Source organism: Camelus ferus, chromosome 5 (genome assembly GCF_009834535.1).
Source record: "Camelus ferus isolate YT-003-E chromosome 5, BCGSAC_Cfer_1.0, whole genome shotgun sequence".
Classification (NCBI taxonomy): domain Eukaryota; kingdom Metazoa; phylum Chordata; class Mammalia; order Artiodactyla; family Camelidae; genus Camelus; species Camelus ferus.
Genome location: NC_045700.1, coordinates 34,646,924 through 34,665,178, shown reverse-complemented (window position 1 = coordinate 34,665,178; position 18,255 = coordinate 34,646,924). Strand labels below are relative to the sequence as shown.

The 18,255-nt window shown below is 41.0% G+C and overlaps 1 protein-coding gene and 1 long non-coding RNA gene across 2 annotated transcripts in view; one reads left to right on the top strand and one right to left on the bottom strand.

Annotated features, from left to right (window-relative positions):
• Window positions 1–18,255, top strand: part of ACVR1 (activin A receptor type 1) — a 66,956-nt gene that overhangs the window by 31,145 nt on the left and 17,556 nt on the right. Inside the window, exons 3-6 of the mRNA XM_032479489.1 lie at window positions 4,357–4,620; window positions 6,818–7,029; window positions 10,519–10,618; window positions 13,754–13,900. Coding sequence (XP_032335380.1) covers window positions 4,357–4,620; window positions 6,818–7,029; window positions 10,519–10,618; window positions 13,754–13,900 — 723 coding nt within the window. The remainder of the gene's footprint in view (window positions 1–4,356; window positions 4,621–6,817; window positions 7,030–10,518; window positions 10,619–13,753; window positions 13,901–18,255) is intronic.
• LOC116663634 lies at window positions 2,002–16,364 on the bottom strand. The gene is made up of 5 exons (XR_004319872.1): window positions 15,861–16,364; window positions 12,951–13,035; window positions 10,469–10,569; window positions 8,655–8,682; window positions 2,002–3,925 (listed from the first exon to the last, which is right to left on the bottom strand). It is a non-coding gene; the product is annotated as an uncharacterized LOC116663634 (long non-coding RNA).

Sequence of the window (18,255 nt, the reverse complement as noted above, 5' to 3'; positions counted from 1 at the left end):
GTTCCTATTTTAGCCTATAAAGTTCTGAGCTGTTGGACTTTATAACAATAGTCTAATAGCTGCATTGTTGTTTAGGCTCCTTTGAGGTGAGCCTGTAAGAAATTCAGCCTGTTCCTTTTGCTGACTCCTGGGATCAGCTACAGGCTGGTTTACTTGGAGCATTTTCCCGTTTGTCTTTTGTGTCAAAGACTTAGTGGGAAACGTGGGGTTTGGTGCACCATTTAGAATGATAATCAGTTTAAATGCCTTAAAGCCTTCTGGAGTGCATGACTGGGCAGGTGGGCGGGAGAACGGGGAGATCCATTCCTCGTGCTGTGCCCAGATTGCTCAAGTCCCACTTAAGACGTAAATGTGGATACTCTTACTACGAGGCATGAGATTATCCCGAACTGGGGACAGTCTTAAAACGTCCGCGATGCTCTTTGCTCTGCCTCTTCCTCTGCCAGTCGAGGATTAGGCTCTGAGAGGAGGTGTGTCCAGATGGTGAGCTGAGTATCTCTCGGAACCAGAAAAATCTTTTCAAAGATTTGGCCACAGTGAGCCCCTGGGATTCCGAGCCTGTGCCTCTGATTGACGAGCCAGCCCTGCATCCTCCCAGGGGTGTCGAGTGTTGTAAACTTGTTGCCGCTCCCAGCCAGACGCGGGTTGCGAGTGTGTTCACACAGGCCTGGTTCTTGGGATACAAAGGGCACACAGTGCCAGCCATAACACTGAGTAATGCCAGGAGGTGCCTTTAGAACAAACAGTGTGGGTGAGCTCCGCAGAGAGGGAATACCTCTGGCTTGACGTTTCAATTACTGAATTATTTAAATGAGTGTCAATTAGGAAGAGTAGACTTGCTGCCTTCTGCCAGGACACTTCCGAGTTCTTTGCACAGGCAAGTGTAAAATGTTTCATGTCAGAGAGGGTGCTTCCTGGCCAGACTGTAGAAAATCGGCCGCAGAAGGTGATTATCCTTCCTTAGTGTTCCCTGATGTGTAGTGTATTTATGCCACGGTCTGAGAGATTAGAGGTGCACGGACCCTTGCCTGTGGCCCTAAAAAAGGTTTTGTGATAGTTCTCACACCTCCCTGCCCCACAAGCCCATCCCAAATAAGATATCACAGGCCCACACATGTTATGGTTATTCCTAAATTTTAACAAGACTAAAACAGTGAGTCATAGGCATTTTGGGGCCTGCTGTATTCCTTTGAATTGTGAATATTAAGATCTGAAAATGTTACTACCTTGCTTTTAACCTTCTTTGTTGAATTGGTAATCCTAGCCCAGAAAATCCTTTTGGCATCTCTTCAACTAATCCACTCCGTTGGATGAAATTGCCAAAGTGGCATTTAACTAACAAGTGTGCTTATGTGCATATGTGTGTGTGGGTGCATGTGGTCATTCTTATATTTTGTGAATTTAGGGTCTTTATATATATTTGACTCTATGTAAAAAAAAATCGATTCATCAAGGATTCTGCTAATTAGTTATATGGGAATATACAAATTAAGAAGATTGAACATTGGTGAGAAGCAAAATAGGAAGCAAAGTTGGTGAAGGTTTTGTACTTTGCTTTTGCTAACTGCTGAACTGAGCTCACGGTCCCTCCGTATCAGAGATTGAGTTAATTATTACAGATAATTAAGAACTGTCTTGCTTCCCGTTTTTTTCTTTTTTCTGATTGGGGCAGGGAAGAAATGAAAAACCTGGGTCTGGACTTAGTTTATGACCCGACAGGGTAAGATCTGATTAAGATCTATAGTCTGTTATGCCTGTATGCATTGCACAGTTGGATAGAGTGGGTTGAATCTTACTAAAGATGGTATTTACTGAAGGCTGCCCAATTCTGGCAAAATTCTTTAGGTTATAGTTTAAACATCTGTTAGACCGCCCCCTGGGGAACTTGGAAAGGCAGTGTGCATCTTGCATCTGTGGACCTAGAGTTCAGTTTGGGGTGAAACTTTAAAGCACAGTTTACTCTGAGAGCGTATCAGAGAAATTATTATTGTTGTTATTTTATATTTTTAAAAATTGACATTTTTTTATTAGGATCACGGAGTGTCAGTAATTCTTTGGTACCCGGGACCATCCATTTCCGTAGGATCAGTGATGAGTGCGCCTTCTGTAGTCTGCAGTTGCTTGTTTATTGTTCCTGGTGGACTTAGGTGCAGCGAGTTGAATGATTCATACCCCTCAATTCATTATCAGTCCATGAGCAGCTCCTCTCCTATATTGTTTTCATTTTATCCCTTCATCCCAACTCTAACCCCTCATCCCCAGCCTGGCACCAACAGATACAACCTCCTTAATGTGTTAAGTATGTATTTTTGGATATTACTGACCTTTAAAAATTATTTAGGGTTATAAAATACGTGTTTGTGTTGCAAATTTGTGTACATTGAACTATCGCACGGTTTTTAAAGTTTGTTTTTTACAAAAAATTCTCTGCTGTGATCACAAACAAATCAATATGACACCATTAACCCTCCCCTTCCCCTCATCTATTTCCCTCCGAAGAATCCTCACCTGTTGGGCAGCATAGTTGGCAACCCTCAGTCCAGCTCTGTGCCATTTGACAGTGGCAAGCATGTCTAGACTCCCTAGAAATATTATCTTTCCACTTGCGTTTGGCAAGTGTAAACTTTTTGCCGGATTATGTCAACAGATGTATATGTTTCTCATCCTCATAGAAAAGAATTGGTGGTGGAACTTCTCTTGGATTTCTCTAGGCAGGGAAAATAAAGACTATCTCTTGGCTCATTAAAATTTTTGCTCATTAAAAATGTCTGAGAGCTCTTGATTCTCGGGGGTGAGACTGGTGACATACATACACTGTCAGCGGCTATTTTAGATTTTCTGCTTTCAGGCAAGTCTTTGCTCTTGGATGAGCCCCTTGTGGTTTTCAAAAGACCTAGCAAGTCAATTATAAATAGAAGGCCTGTGTCTGTGTGTCCGCATGCACTTTACTCTGTGGGCCGAGGCACCCACACTGCAGTGGGCAGTGAACTATTTTTCGCTTCTTTGAAGAGGGAAGAAGAAAGCCTAAGAATGCTTTTCTCTTTTTGAGATAACCCACACCTCTACACACACCCACATAAATCCGTGTAAATGAGCTTGACATTTCCAAAGACCTTACCTGAAGGTCTCCTCTTGGAAGCACGGCCACCTGACCTGTTATTTTAAGAGAGAAGCAGGTATTTTGCAGACCTGCTGCAGGGGGTTCCAGGATTAGGAGGCGGCCTGTCTGTGCTGTAGACCTTCGGAGGGAGCTATGAGAGCAGACTTTCCATATATGAACTTGGGTGAGAGTGGCCTCATCTGACTAAATCTGTGGCCTCCAGGACTTGGCTGTTTACATTCCGTTTTCACTTCCCTTCCCCACTAGTGGAAGCTGTTGGGACCAGCAGGTCTGAACTATTTATCCTAACAAAGGAGAGGAAAAGAAAGAGAGTGACTTGAAAGATGAAACTGCACGTGAGTGTTTTGGAAAGAGACAGGAGGTCTGATTAGGTGAGCTTCGCTGACCATCCATCTTGCACCTTGGACCCATCTGGTATGGGCTGCTCCGTTGGGCCCTCTGGTTACCGTATTGTTCAGGCATCGTTCTGTTCCCTTTGTCTTTCTGTGCCCTCATCCTCAGTAATTGGTTCCAATTTTTTTTTTCCTACCAGTTGAAGTAAACAGCAATGAGATCCCATTGTATTCAATGTAAAAACTTCAGTGTTACTGCTGTTGAAAAATGATCTAGACATCTAGCTGAAAATATTGATAATATGGATTTGTAGTCAGAGACTGTGCATCCTCGTACACTGTCACTATGCTGGTATATTTCTGACGCAGACAGCTGATGGCAGGAACGTCAGCAGTCCTCGTGTTGCTAGTTGGTGGAGATTTATCTGGAGCTAGCAAGAGCTGGTATTAACAGATAACCATCTATAGGAGCCTTTAAAAAAAAAAATTAAGGTAATGAGTGTTATGTTCCGGTAACACATTTTATTTTGATTCAAGTATTGGGATAGGAGAACCCATGAGACCAATGATAACATGAACCACAGTGGAAGAAATTCATTTTCAGAAGCCTGTGGACAGATGATAACCAACCATTCTTTGGCCGAGTAGGTCCTGAAAGAACACCCAACTTACATGAACACGTTTGTATCTTGAGAGGTGGTTATTATTTGGTGGTTGGTCAGGTGAGGGATACAAAATAACAGAATATGGACATCACGGTCAGTGGGGTTGCTTCACCTGACTTGCTGTTTGGTTAGTGTGTTTGCTGTAATGGTCTTGGCGAAACTATCATTCCCCCAATGGGGGCAAAACCCATGCAGTGATTTTTGTTTGTTTGTGTTCCTTCCTCTCTCTCCTTTGCAGATGAGAAGCCCAAGGTAAACCCCAAACTTTACATGTGTGTGTGTGAAGGCCTCTCCTGTGGGAATGAGGACCACTGTGAAGGCCAGCAGTGCTTTTCCTCGCTGAGCATAAACGATGGCTTCCACGTCTACCAGAAAGGCTGCTTCCAGGTCTATGAGCAAGGGAAGATGACCTGTAAGACCCCGCCGTCACCTGGCCAAGCTGTGGAGTGCTGCCAAGGGGACTGGTGTAACAGGAACATCACGGCCCAGCTGCCCACTAAAGGTTCCCATGGGCTTTTCTATTTCTAGATCAAGGGTTTTTGTTAGTATTTTCCTGACTCTGTGTGGGTTAAAGATGTAAGTAGCCACAAGGCTTTCCTCCTACTCTTTGAACAGTGGGTGGCAAGGTGGGTAGCTGTAGGGAGGAAGAGAAAGGCATGGCCTTTTGGAATCTACAAGGAGGATGGATGTTTGGGGGAAAGTGAGCAAGGTGATGTCTACCTTGGGGACCATTTGGCTGCCCAGATCTCTCTTGGTTGTCATGAGAGGTGAACAGTTCCTGGCACCCTTTTCTGTTAAGGAGCTATGATGTCATAATTCGTGAAACAATTTTGCTTGGTAAATAGTCATCTATGTTGAGTGTGTAGGGAGGAAAATGAAACATAAGGCTTCAGTGCCCGAGTGGAATACCTTCCCTTCTTTATGAGAAAGGAGACAAAGACAGTCTCCCATATCTGATGCCCAGTGATCTATCACTGAAACTTGAAGCTGGGTGAGATTTCATATCAACCTTGTGGTTTTTGTGGAATCTTCTCTGTATAATAATCACGATGGATTTCAGTCCTCCTCTGAAACTGTTTCCCCATAAAATGAGCACTAAATTGTGATGCCAAAGTCCCTACAAGTATTAATTAATTAAAAAATTGTCTTTGTGGACTCAGTTGAAGCCGAATTTATTCTCTTAGTATATGGTACATTTTTAATAGACGTAAATAGTCAATTTTGTACTCACAAAAGAAGAAATATACTGTAGGAGAGGCTACTAAGAATATCCACGGCCAGAAATGTCAGCCAGTAAGGGAGGAGGCAGAAAAATGAAAAAAAGCTGATACAAGATCATATAATTTTTGAAGTTATGGTGAGGACCTTAAGGCATATGGGAAAGGTAAATTCTGATAAGCAAATAGGGTTGAATAATGAAGGAGATTTTTGAAAGAGAGTTCAAGTATTTAAATGGTTACAACTAAAAGGGTGCTAGATGGAATAAACTTTACTCTTAAACTTTGTGAGTTAAATTGTTATCAACAGAGTGGAGACACCACAGAGAAATGTCTGCATTTATACAAAAATTTTATCTACAGTATGAGAAGTTTCTAATCTGCAGAATACTCTGCCAGATAAGAGTTGTAATAGAAAATTTATTTTCTTTACTTAAAGAATTCCTAATTTAATTAGGGAGGCCCAATATTTATAATTTAATGTTGTATATAATTAGTTTTACACTTTATCGTACAAATGACATGTATGATGGAGTATTATGTGCCAACTTGTTGATTAATTTGATTTGGAAAGTTAAAAGAAATATCAAAAGGAAGTTAGGATTGCGATTGGATGGCTGAAGGGGCCAGGGATGTGGAAACGAGTAAAGCATACTTTGGGGCAAACAGGGCTTGGTGACATAATGTCACGAAGGGACCTGAGATTCATAGGTGATTATGGCTTTGGGATCTTTTAATCTTGGCCCTTACCATCTAACTAAGAAATTTTGATTTAACTCACTAGGCAAGATGAAAGTCTTTCTGAATATTTGCTTGAGTGACCTGGGAGTGTTGGGTGCACGCATGCATGTTTGAAAGGTAATGAACAATGTCTGAGCCAGGGAGTGAATGAGCGATTCAGCAAATGAATGAGTAAGTGAATGACTGTTTTGAGCGAATGAATGAATGTTGAATAAGTGAGTTATAGATCAGATGAATGAATAGATTCCTTGGCAAAAATCATGATGTAAAAAGAGCAACGAGAATTCAGCAATGTATGTCCAAGGTACACTGAAGAGCGAGACCACAGATTTGGGTAATTTGGTCTTAACTCAGGTAACACTTTCTCATAGGAATATCTCAGTGTAATGTCCGTCTGTCAGGGCTTGATGATAAAATATCCTTACAGATCCAATCTACGTTAATAAGGACAGTATCAGAGATTTGTATAGTACCTTATATTTTAAAAATACTTTTCACATAGATGCATTAATACAGTTGGTTCTCAGTGGAATTTTTTCAAACTCCAGTTGTGTCTAAATGAATAAGGACTAAATGACTGGGCTGTTGGCCAGGTGTTAGGAAGTGTTTTAGTTTTAACACTATGCGGCTTGTAAGACAGTGTGGTCAGGAGCAGGAGCTACTCGTTAGGTATCAGTTATGCTAAATACTAAGTCAACAATGATCCTTACAGCCAATTACCCTTTCCTCTCCCATCTCCAGGGAAATCCTTTCCTGGAACACAGAATTTCCACTTGGAGGTTGGCCTCATTATCCTGTCTGTAGTGTTTGCAGTTTGCCTTCTAGCCTGCCTACTGGGAGTCGCTTTCCGAAAATTTAAAAGGCGCAACCAAGAACGCCTCAATCCCAGAGATGTGGAGTACGGCACCATCGAAGGGCTCATCACCACCAATGTTGGAGACAGCACTTTAGCAGTGAGTTTGTGGCCCCAGGGGACCCCAAACATAACAAAGATGGCTGAAGATGCTTTCTTATTTCAAGCATAAATGCTAACCAGTAACTGGTGACTAGACAGTGTGTATACATGCCGTTGGTCAATTATGTCCTAAGCAAGCATATGCTGATACTCTGTGTAAGTTTAGTCTCCTCTATGTGAGAACATTTATCTTAGACATTTACATTAAATGAGGGAGTGGATTTATTTTTGCTGACTCTTGGTAGTTATTTTTCTTTTGAGAGTAAAGGAAGAGGGACAGACAGTGGTTGCCTATAATTTGGGGGGGGGCTTGGAGTTTATGCTACTTAGTAACACTATTTTTAGCAATAAAAGTGCTTTCAAAAACAGCATCTTTTGCTTAATATTAAAAATCCCTTCTAGATTATTTCAACACTATAATTTAAGACTTTAAAACCCGACATCCAAAAAAGTGGCTATCAAATTTTTCATGTTCCTGTGCTGCCCCCTTGTGGAGTGCAGTCATTTGGTTAGACCAGGGCAGTCCAATAGAAATGTGCGGCACATGTAATTTAAATTTTGCTAGTAGCCATTTTTAAAAAAGTTAAAAAAGAAAACCACAGGTGATACTAATTTTAAGACTATATTTAACCTACTGTATATAATTATTATCATTTCAACATATAATCATAAATAATTATTAATGAGATATTTTTGCACCCCCCCCTTTTTTTTTGGGAACTGAGTTTTCAAAATCTGCTGTGTTTTTTACATATACAGCACGTATCGGTTCAGATCAGCCACCTTTCTCTGACTGGGTGTCAACATATGTCTAGTAGCTATCCTAGCAGACAGCACAGGGCTAGAAACCATTGTTTTTATTTGTTTTAGAGTTACTCTTTTGCACATTTTTAAATGATGAAATGACATTAAAAAGTGACTGTCTTTCTTTTTTCACTTTTTAAAACAACTTTAAACTTTAAGTGAGGAAAGGGAATCACGTTCTGTGGATGGGGTGCCATCAAGTGCCAAAGGGAAAAGTAATAACATTCTACAGGGATACTGTGCTGAGCCGGTGCTCCTCTGAAAAAGGCAAAGCTTTGTGACTGTTAGTGAGATGTTAAAGACATGCTGTTACCCAGTTGAGACTCTTCTTGTCATAACCTGATGAACTGAAAGATGGTCAAGGGGAGAGGGGTGTAGATCAGTACTAAGCATGCACGAGGTCCTGGGTTCAATCCCAGTACCTCCATTAAAGAAAAAGAAAGAAAGAAAGGTGATCAAGGTGGTAGCTTTTATGTTATTCAGTGTTATTTAATGCCATGACCATGTATCACCTAAGATCATCTTGTATTAAGTCTTGTTCTCCTCGACGACAAACTTAAAAGTGTCTGGGAGTCCTGCAGTTAAGCCTGCCCTGCGACTGCTTTTTTTGCTGGAGAAGACTTGACCTCACCAGTCTTCCTAGCTCAGTTGGTACAGCTGGACTACAACCCTTGGCGAGTTGTTAAAACATCTGATGATGGCTGATCCAGGCTGAGAAATATCCCATCCTACTGCCTTCCCCATCACTGGACCACAGTCAGATGTACTTTTTTGTATGAAAAAAGGGGGAGGCAATCTTGTTTGGCTCCTTTAACTTACCTATTTAAATCGTGGTAGTACAGCGAAACTGGGAAAAGAAGAAATAAGGATGTTTCATTTAAAAAGTGTAGAAATACAGGTTTTCATTAGAAAGGTACTTGGAATTTTCTTTCAAGTTTTAAGGCAAATTAAATGAGTTCATTGACTTAGTAGCAAGGAAGATACAAGGCTCTGCATCCCGACAAAGCTTTTAGCAAAGCAAGATTCTGAGACAGTCAGAACTTAGCTCCTCAGAGCTACTAATGTAACTGATCATGTTGGGCAATGATTGGGATTTCCAGTGTAAATTACTGTTTCAGTGGCTTCTATAATTTTGAAAGCGGAACAGAAGTATATGTTAAAATAGTCTCAACCCAACCATGTTAGATGACTATCATGATACAATGACACCGTAAGGAACACTGTTTAAAACAAGTTGTCATTATCGGTCTACATACTAGCTTATTTAAGTGAGATGCTCATTTATGTGATACAGCAGTGCATACCTTACTAAACAGCTCCCCTACATTGAAAAAGAAGCCTTGGGATCCAAGAGTTGAAGTAGATGTTTGTTAGTTAGTCTTTGATTGATACCACCCCCTCCCTGAAGTCTGTGAACTAGGTTTAGAACCAGGATTATACATTATGATGAAACAACACATTAGTTTAATTTTCAGAATTATTCTCTCAAAAAAATTGAATGAATAAAGAGAAAAAAAGAACAGCCAAAGAGAGGGTTAAGGAGATATGAAACTCTGCTTCATCTACATTCAGTTTCTTGTTGATTATCCATTTTGTGGCTTTTAAGGATTCTAAATTTCTTCCTTTGGATGTTCAGATTTTGGTAATTTTGCTGATCAACAGTACTTCACAGTGATGCTCAGAGTAAGTAAAAGATGATGAAATTCAAACAAAGAATGTATTACTTTAACAGGCCAGCTAAAATGTTTGGGAAAGGACAAGCTTTGGGGGGGAGCGTTAGCTCAACGTCACTGCACCCTTACCACAATCACCATGGGCACAATATTGCTTATTATAGAGAATCCATTCCTGATTGAGAAGGCTTCTGCTTCTTGGCTTGCACTGAGAGTAAGAAGGGAAAATTTATGAATGAACTAATTGGGAATCTTTTTTGTACTGTGTTCATTTTTAGAAGTAGATTTGGGGTATGGTTTTATGTTTTAATGAAAGACTTTTTCTCTCCCTGCTTTGTGGGAAATTGACATCAAGAAATGACATAGAGGAGTTAATTTTGTGATTCTTTTGTTCCTCACCTACCTACAAGGTAACCTCCATCCACGTACCCTCTCCTCTTGAGTGTACCAGTTTAAAGGACCTCACATGGCCACTGGAGTCTTTCCAAGACAAACAGCATTAGAGTTGCTTGTTCCTTATTCCCAGTTTGTTTGTTCCTTATTAGAGTCCCTTAGTCGGCATGTCAACTAAAGTGGATCCTTCGGTAGATACCTATGAGCAGAGCAGAACACAGTCAGCTTTGCCCAGCTCTTGGATTTGCGTGCCCTTTCTCCTCTTTTTGCTCCACTCGCTTTTCTGTCTACTGCTTCCCCTTGAGCTCAGCTCTGCCTGCATCTTGGACTTTCTAGTTTGCATCTTTGACTTTGTCCACTCAGCTTCTTTTTTGTGTATTTTATTCTAAAACTCTAGATACAAGAAAGAACTACTTATCCCTCTAAAAAACCTATCATATATTAGGGAGAATGCTAGCTTCTGAAATAAAAGCAGGCCTTCCTCCGGTGGGGCTTTCCACGCACACGAACAGTCCATGATTGCTGCCCCTGTGCAAGTTACACCCACGTGCATGCTCATTCTCTAACCTGGGAGCTGTTCCTCAATAGCTTCTCTTTCTCCTTGTTTTGAACCACAGGATTTATTGGATCACTCGTGTACATCGGGAAGCGGCTCTGGTCTTCCTTTTCTGGTACAAAGAACAGTGGCTCGTCAGATCACACTGCTGGAGTGTGTCGGTAATTGTTTTCCCTTTCCTTTGCGGGTTATGTGCGGTGATAGCTGTGGTTCTAGGAACAGAATGGACCTTGGAAAATCTGCTTCTTGTTGCCTGTTGCTTGTTAAAGGTCAAATGTGAGGTAGCTGTGTGGTGTGGCTATGCCTCTAATCTCTGTGACTTGTGTTGGAGCACTAGAACTTGGTGAAGCTCTTGTCAAAGTAGTCTGCCACTAGTTAGGACAGAGAATGCCTCGTCAAAACCTTTTAGTTTAAATTAGACCCTTCAGGATGATGGGATTGCTTAAAAATAAATTAACATGGCTGCTCCTGACATTGGCATTGGAGGAGCTGAGGTAAGTCGGCTTTTGGACAATTAACTTGGTGATTGCAATTCTCTCACTCTTCCCCTGCCTTAACCAAAAAAGAAAGAAATGTAGCAAAGCTACATCTATAACTGCTTTATTTAAGCAAGAGCTATGTACATTTCTCTATGGCCACACATTTTTTCCCATATTGGAACCTATTTGTGTAGAGATGTAATCATAGTGTGTATATAATAATCTGTGCTCCTTTTTTTCAGTTTTAAGCTCACATACATTTCCATGTATTTGTACACATCACAGAAATTTGAAAGATTGTGTAATTGTCTGTTGAATGATAACTTTAATAATACTGCTTGAAAAAGTTTTTGCGCACATTGCTTCTTTGAGTGCACAGAATACATTCCCAGGAATTGGGGTTCCTGGGTCAAAATTTGCGATTTTTTTATGGCTTGTCTTATTTACTGTCGGATTGCCCTCTAGGAAGATGGTGCAAAATGCTTTTTTTCCCCGTAAGTCCTGAGTTGTATTAGTTGTAGTATTGTGAGGTGGTCATTTGCAAGTCACATGATAGTTTTCATTCACATCCCCTTAGATGGCGTTCGGGGTTGGCCACAGTAGCAATGATGGACTAGAAACATCTCCACGCTCTCCTCCTACTTCTCCTGGTTTCTCTGGGCTGGCTTTGCAGCTCCTGCTGGGGAGGTGGCTGGCCATCATAAGCTGTCTTTACCACTTGTCTGCTATCCTCCAACTTTTCTTCCTGTTTTCCTGGAAACCAGGACACCCTCAAATGCAGGAGTGGAAGAGGGTGGGCAGAGGTAGTCAAAGCAGCGACTGCCACCTTCAGGCACACAGGCGGCCAGCAGGGGCCTGTCGCCTTTTCTCTGGATCTGTAGCTACTGTGGCTATTTCTGAACCCCTGCTTCCTGCTGCTTCTCCACGGTGGACTGGGAGTAGAAAAGTGAGAATGGAGAGCCCCCAGTGTGCCACTGTTTACAGCCAGGGTTGTCCTCTTGTGCCAGATGACATCCTGGTTTTTTTTTGTTTTTCGTTTTTGTTTTTGATGAACAAGGGTACCTGGGTAGGTAGAAGGCGGTGAAGGGGGACATGACTCCCTCCCCTCCTGTCCCAGGGCCTCTCACCCTTCACAGAGCAGCAGCCCTCAAGGTCAGTCCTCAGAGATGGACTCCAGAGTCCAAAGGGCAAAATAACACTGCACCTTTAAAAATACGTACTAAAAAAAATGCATACTATTTCCTGTTGTATAGATATTCTTCAGCATTTTTTGAAAGAGTGTAAGTTCAGTCAGAGCATTTTGTTGGTTTAGTGCTGAAGACTTTAATAAAAACACTGCCTTTTCAGTAGCTTCTAGTTAGTGCTCATGTGGTACAGCCTTGTATAAAAATATATGTAATGAATTACTTGGATAATATGTTACCATTTTTGGTTCAGATACATGGGAAGTTGGACTCGATCAGTCGGTACAGATGGTGATCAGTGAACCCTCAAATTTCAGGTACCTTAGGAATCCCCTTTTGGGTTTTCATGGCCTGGACTTTGGGGCAGCTCTGCTTCTGTTTTTAGGGACTTCTGCATTAGGTTGCATTTGTAAAAAGCATTTGACAACTTGAAAGTGTTTGAAAACCATTGAAGTAGGTTTCTGGTTCAATTCTGCTTGCACTGACGTCTATCTTTTTTTTCTTGAAAAAAAAAAAAAAGGATTTAAGGCAACTTTATAGTAATGTCCACAATGCTCTGGGATATTTTCCCTTCTTTCCTAATGAGAATATGAGGACAAAGGGCAAATAAAGATACAGAACGGAACCAAAGGCAGAAAGAGATTAGTGTACCATTTTCTAGGAGCTGATTTTGTAGATCTTAGCAGTAGCCTTCATCTTAAACTACAAATGCTGGGCAATTGCTAGGGCTTTATTAAAATTAATCCTGCACTAAATCCTGACAACCTGACAGTTGTGCTGCGGTTGCAGGAAGGGACATGCACGCAGTGGATCAGATCATGACTACTCACTGTGGTTTTGAAAATGTCTTCTCCACGTGGCCTTTTCGAAGTCACTGCCTTTTGGCATCACGGGGGCTGTCTCACAAGCGAACCCCTATGATCAATGTCAGAAATCAGGACTGTCCTGTCCTGGCATTATGTGTTTAAGACTTTGCTAATTCTCTCTTGAAATATATCCCCCACCAAGAAACCCTTTACGGATGGCAGTGGCTGCCTGTCAATCTCCTACACAGCATTGTGTGTGTGTGTGTGTGTGTGTGTGTGTGTGTGTGTGTGTGTGTGTGTGTTATCTTTAATCCCTCAGAAGACACATCTCAAACTTAATAGTCTCCTTTGTGAAAAATATAAATGCATATGTAAATTCACAAATTTGGACTCTTAGAAAATGCCTATGTTGATCTTTTATGAAGGGAAGGAATCAAGGAAGCTATTCAGTTTAGCCACATACACTTTTTGGCTTTCATCAACATTAAAATCTAATAATCTACCATTTTCTAAATTTTACTTCCACATGCTTTTGCAAACCATATGCATTTCTTACATTTTAATAGAGGAATGTAAATGTAACCTTGTAATTAGCAGCTGATTGTACAAATGCACATTCTGAGAGGATTTAATTTGATAGCACAGTGGGGTGGGTGGGAGGGACATGTTTCACCTTATTTTTGGATGTCTTTACAGGCAAAAGGTTATGGTATTTATTTCCCCAAATTGTGTTTTTCCGTGGGAGGAGTTAAGAGTTGCAGGCACAAAGTTTATTGGCTGCCTGTCCTGTCCTCCTGTCCAATGTCCCCCCGTGTTGCTTTCCACAGGGAAAGGCAGGTATGGTGAGGTGTGGAGGGGCAGCTGGCAAGGGGAGAATGTCGCTGTGAAGATCTTCTCCTCCCGGGATGAGAAGTCGTGGTTCAGGGAAACAGAATTGTACAACACTGTGATGCTGAGGCATGAAAATATTTTAGGTGAGTACAGAAGTAATTCTCTCATTAATTTTTATCTAGAAAGAAATAATTGCCTTCCTTTGCCCTCTCTGACTTGGTGTACATGAATTTGCAGATCTCTCTTAAAAAGTGGCATAGGGGATTATCAGCATTTATACACTGTCTAATTATCTCTTAACACAAATTTCTTGTTTAAATCTGCAGAGAAGCTAAGTTTGAAGATTTTCTGGATGATGAAAAGGAAATTGTTATTGCTGAGTTCTTACTCTGCAGGTTATTTAAATAACAAAAATTTGCCCCATATTGTTCACTTCAAGGCTTCCTCCATAGTTCTGCCTACCCCACCCTTTTTGAATATTTATTACTTGAATCAAACGAAGAAAGATCTTTGGACGATTTCCTAGAGATTCATAGAGATTCATAGCTCCCAGGGACGTCGTAATTAAATGCACATTCCTTCAAACAAGGCATCGTTTTTAAAGCCCAGATTTAGAGAGGGATTTAGCATACATTTTAATTTGGAAACTAAAGCTTGGAAACATTTGTGAAGTGTGTGACGAGCCCATTGAAATACTGAAGTAGAAAGGGTTAGAAAATTCCTTTAGCCCGTGTGACTTCTCTGTTTTTGAAAAGCTTCTCTAAATGTGTTTACACTAATACATGTATGATGAAGGCTGCCTGGAATGCTTCTCTAATAGTGGATACAGAGTTTCCACAGAATTTGACTCTTTGTAGGATAATGTTGGCCACTGTGTAGCTATTGGATTAGGTTTGGCTTGTAGAAAGGCCATTGCCAGAATTTATTTCTCTTCCAGTACTGCCAATTTAGTATTAAACCTGAGTCAGGTTGTCTGCAAATAATGGTTTGACAGTTGTCCAAAGCTTTGCTTTAACAGTTTGGTGGTATGTTCCGTGTCAGAATTCTCAGTTCCTGCTGTCATTCTCTCTCCTTCCCTTACCCCCTGGGCCCTTGCCATCACCTAATCCTCCTCTCTAGTATTGCTGTTGTTGGTCTTCCCTTTCCAGTCCATCTTGCTGCAGTGACTTATCTTCCACTGGGGAGCTGAGACACTTTGGCTCAGAATATCTTTGGTGACTCCCACGTTGCTTGCAACATTTGTGACTTCCAAGCCTGGCATTCCAGATTCCCTATTTTGGGGTCTCAGAGAGGCTCACTCTGAAGCTTCCTCTATGAATATGTCCACGTGCAGCCACTTCCAGTACTTGCCATTCCTTGGGATCACCATCAACGTTCACATGTCTGTGCCTTTGTTAATGTTACTCCTGATCACTCATTAACCCTGTCCCCTCTCCAACCGCCGTCCCCTTTCCAACCGCCCCTTCCTCCATCACAACTTCTCAGTTCCCTTCCAGACTCTCCCATGGGATTTGATTGTGCTTTTCTGTACTCCTGCACTTTGCACATCTGCTGTCATAGACTGCCCTATATTGCAGTTAGATGTGAATGTAACGACAGTAGGATGTTAAGTACATCATATGATGTATGTATGTAACAGTATGATGTATCTAACAGTGTGATGTTATATACATCAGTTTGATGATGCAGTTAGATATGTATATAACAACAGTAATGACCAGTTACTATGCAGTGGGCACTGCTTTAAGTGTTTTATTGCCTTTTCCCATTTAATCTTCACCATGACTGTAAGAAGTTAGGTACACGTGTTTTCTTAGTTGTAACTGATGAGGTTTTGAGGTACAGAAAGGTTAACATCACCCAGCAAGTTAAATAATGGAGCTGAGAATCACACCAGATGGTCTGATTCTTAACCACATGGTAGTTAGCTCGTGGAATAGCTTCTTAGATTCTAGAGTCAAGAGTGTGAGGTGAAAATTCATCTACAGTCAAAATTATCTTTAAATGCCCCAGTTTTTCTCTCTGACACTGGAGCAGACTGAGACTGAGTAACAGCTAAAGCCCTGGTTGTGTTAGAAGCCGTGATGTATAAGAAGTACTTACCTTTGAACAGCAGAATTACTCTTAGTGGGCAGGTGCACGTACACTGAGAAGAACATGGGCTCGGAGACTCACTGAAGAAAGGGTGTGTTCAGGCAGCCCCACTCATTCCCCTGGGGCTCACAGGCTCATTGAGCAAAACGCTCTACATAGTGCTGTGCTCTGCAAATAGTCACTTTATCCATGCTCTTGAGTTAAATGACCTGTGATGCCACTCCATTGTACACCAAGGACACGAATTATTTCCATTGTTTTGGCTTTTACACCCAGTACTGAGGACAGTTCCCTGCATATGGTAGGTGCCCAGTAAGTATTTATTAAATTGGATTTGATCACAAGGAAAATTTGAAAGTTACCTTTGCAATAGGATCCCTGTAAGAGAAGTTAGGTTCCCTTAGTGTGATCACAGAGGGCAAAACATTGCCCACTTCTTATTACCTAATGACCCATGGAAATTCTGGATTCATGAGCTCTTTTCTACCCTCATCATAATTATAGCTATATGGATTAATCTTACTGTGTAGTCAGTCCTTTTAGCAGAGAAAGCTTGTAGAAATGCACTATCCTTTTTGATTAAACTTCTTTCACTGCTTTAGCGGTATTTTGGATGTAGAGACTTGAAGGTTTTCTGTGATCATTTTCTTTTCTGTCAAAAGAGCATATTATTTTGAATATCAGATTATGAGTTCCCTCCACCCTTGAGTATTGCTAACTCTAGCCCCTGCAAAATACACAATTAAATTACTCTAGCCCACACTGAATTATAGTTAAATTACCTACACACAGACACACACACACAAACTCTTGGGTCCTCATTGTTTATCCCCCCAGAATGATATTTTCCCAGTGATTAGTTTGGATTTCATCTCATCCTTCTGCTATATCGGGTGTAAAAGCCAACAAATAAATGAATAATGGGAGGCTGTGTTGTAGTGGCTGGGACAGTGTCTGGGAGTTTGAGAAGCTGGTTTCTGCTCTAGCATCTTTAGGGACCAAAGTTGTGTGTTTCTGAGCATGCTTTTCCTCACAAAAACCAGGGAGGTTAAGTTAATTAGACTTTCATGCCAAAGTCTCATCTAATACTCCTTTTTTTTTTTTTTAAATTATGGTACAGTATCCATTAAGTTTACCATTTTAATCGTATAAGTGACAGTTAAGTATATTCACATTGTGCCATCACCACCCTCCCTCTCCAGAACTGGCCCATGCTCTTAAAAGGTACTCCTAACCATTTAATCAGTCAGACTTTCTTGAGATCAGTTGGAAGTGAAGGAAACTACCTGAAAAAGATATTAAATTACAAAATTGTTGTGGTTTTAATTGAACCCTGAGCTATTTTAAACTATAATAATAACCAGTTTTCTTCAAAACTTACTGTGTGTTAGGCATCCTCTGAAGCATTTTATCTGTAATAACATTTATCTTTACAATAACCCTTTGAGATACAGGGTGATGCTATCTGTATCTTACAAACGAGAAACCAACGAAGCCATTTCATGTGGCATACGTGGGATCACCCAGCTCAGGCTGGTGGAGCCCAGTGGGCGCCCAGTAGTGCAGCTCCTGGGCTCAGCGTCTCACTGTGCTCCCCGGTGTGGTGGCCGCACTCTGCAGCTGTCCAGATGCCCAGAGCCTGGTTCCCGTGAGAGTTGCCAGTGAGAGGCTCACAAAGGGCACTGATTACTTCTCTTAAGATTTGGGGTTTTATTGTAGTTCTTGAGGAGCCTGGGAGGATGACTGTGACTGTTAATATAAGAGGTTTTTGCCCTGATCACTTTCTCTCCATGTTATGAACACATCCAGTGGCTGTGCTAGAGTTCCAACTTATAGGCACCTGTTCAGTCTCCACTAGGAGCAAAGTTCTTTGACTCAGAATGCGAAAGTCCCATAAAAATGCTCTAGCATGTTGAAGCAAATGTAGCTATATAATTCATGCAAGAGAGAAAGGTTTTTTTTTTTTTAACCCTGCTTATTTAAAACTCATTTTTCTTGAAGGTCTAGAGCATAATTAATGGGACAGACAAAATCCTTCTCTAAGAACCTGGGGACTTAGGGAAGGTGAGAGAATAAACATTTATTTAATCACTTAGTCAGTTAGATGCTGCTCTCTCTTGGGCAGAGAAATCAGTAAAGGCTACCCAAATATACGGCAGTAATTTAATTTCTTTTGAGTGGTGCTTTTATAGTTTATGATATTTATTTTTGAGAAAGTCATTAAAGATGAATATCATTTGGTTTAAAATGATAAAGCAGAAACATTTTCTTTAGCAAGAATAACTAATGTCTAAGTGCACATTTTGACTGATATTATGGCCAGCTGAGGGCTCCAAGAGAATCAGCTCTGGGAGACAAAGACAGACTGGAGAACAGGGAAGAGTGAGAGACTAAGCTGGTTGTG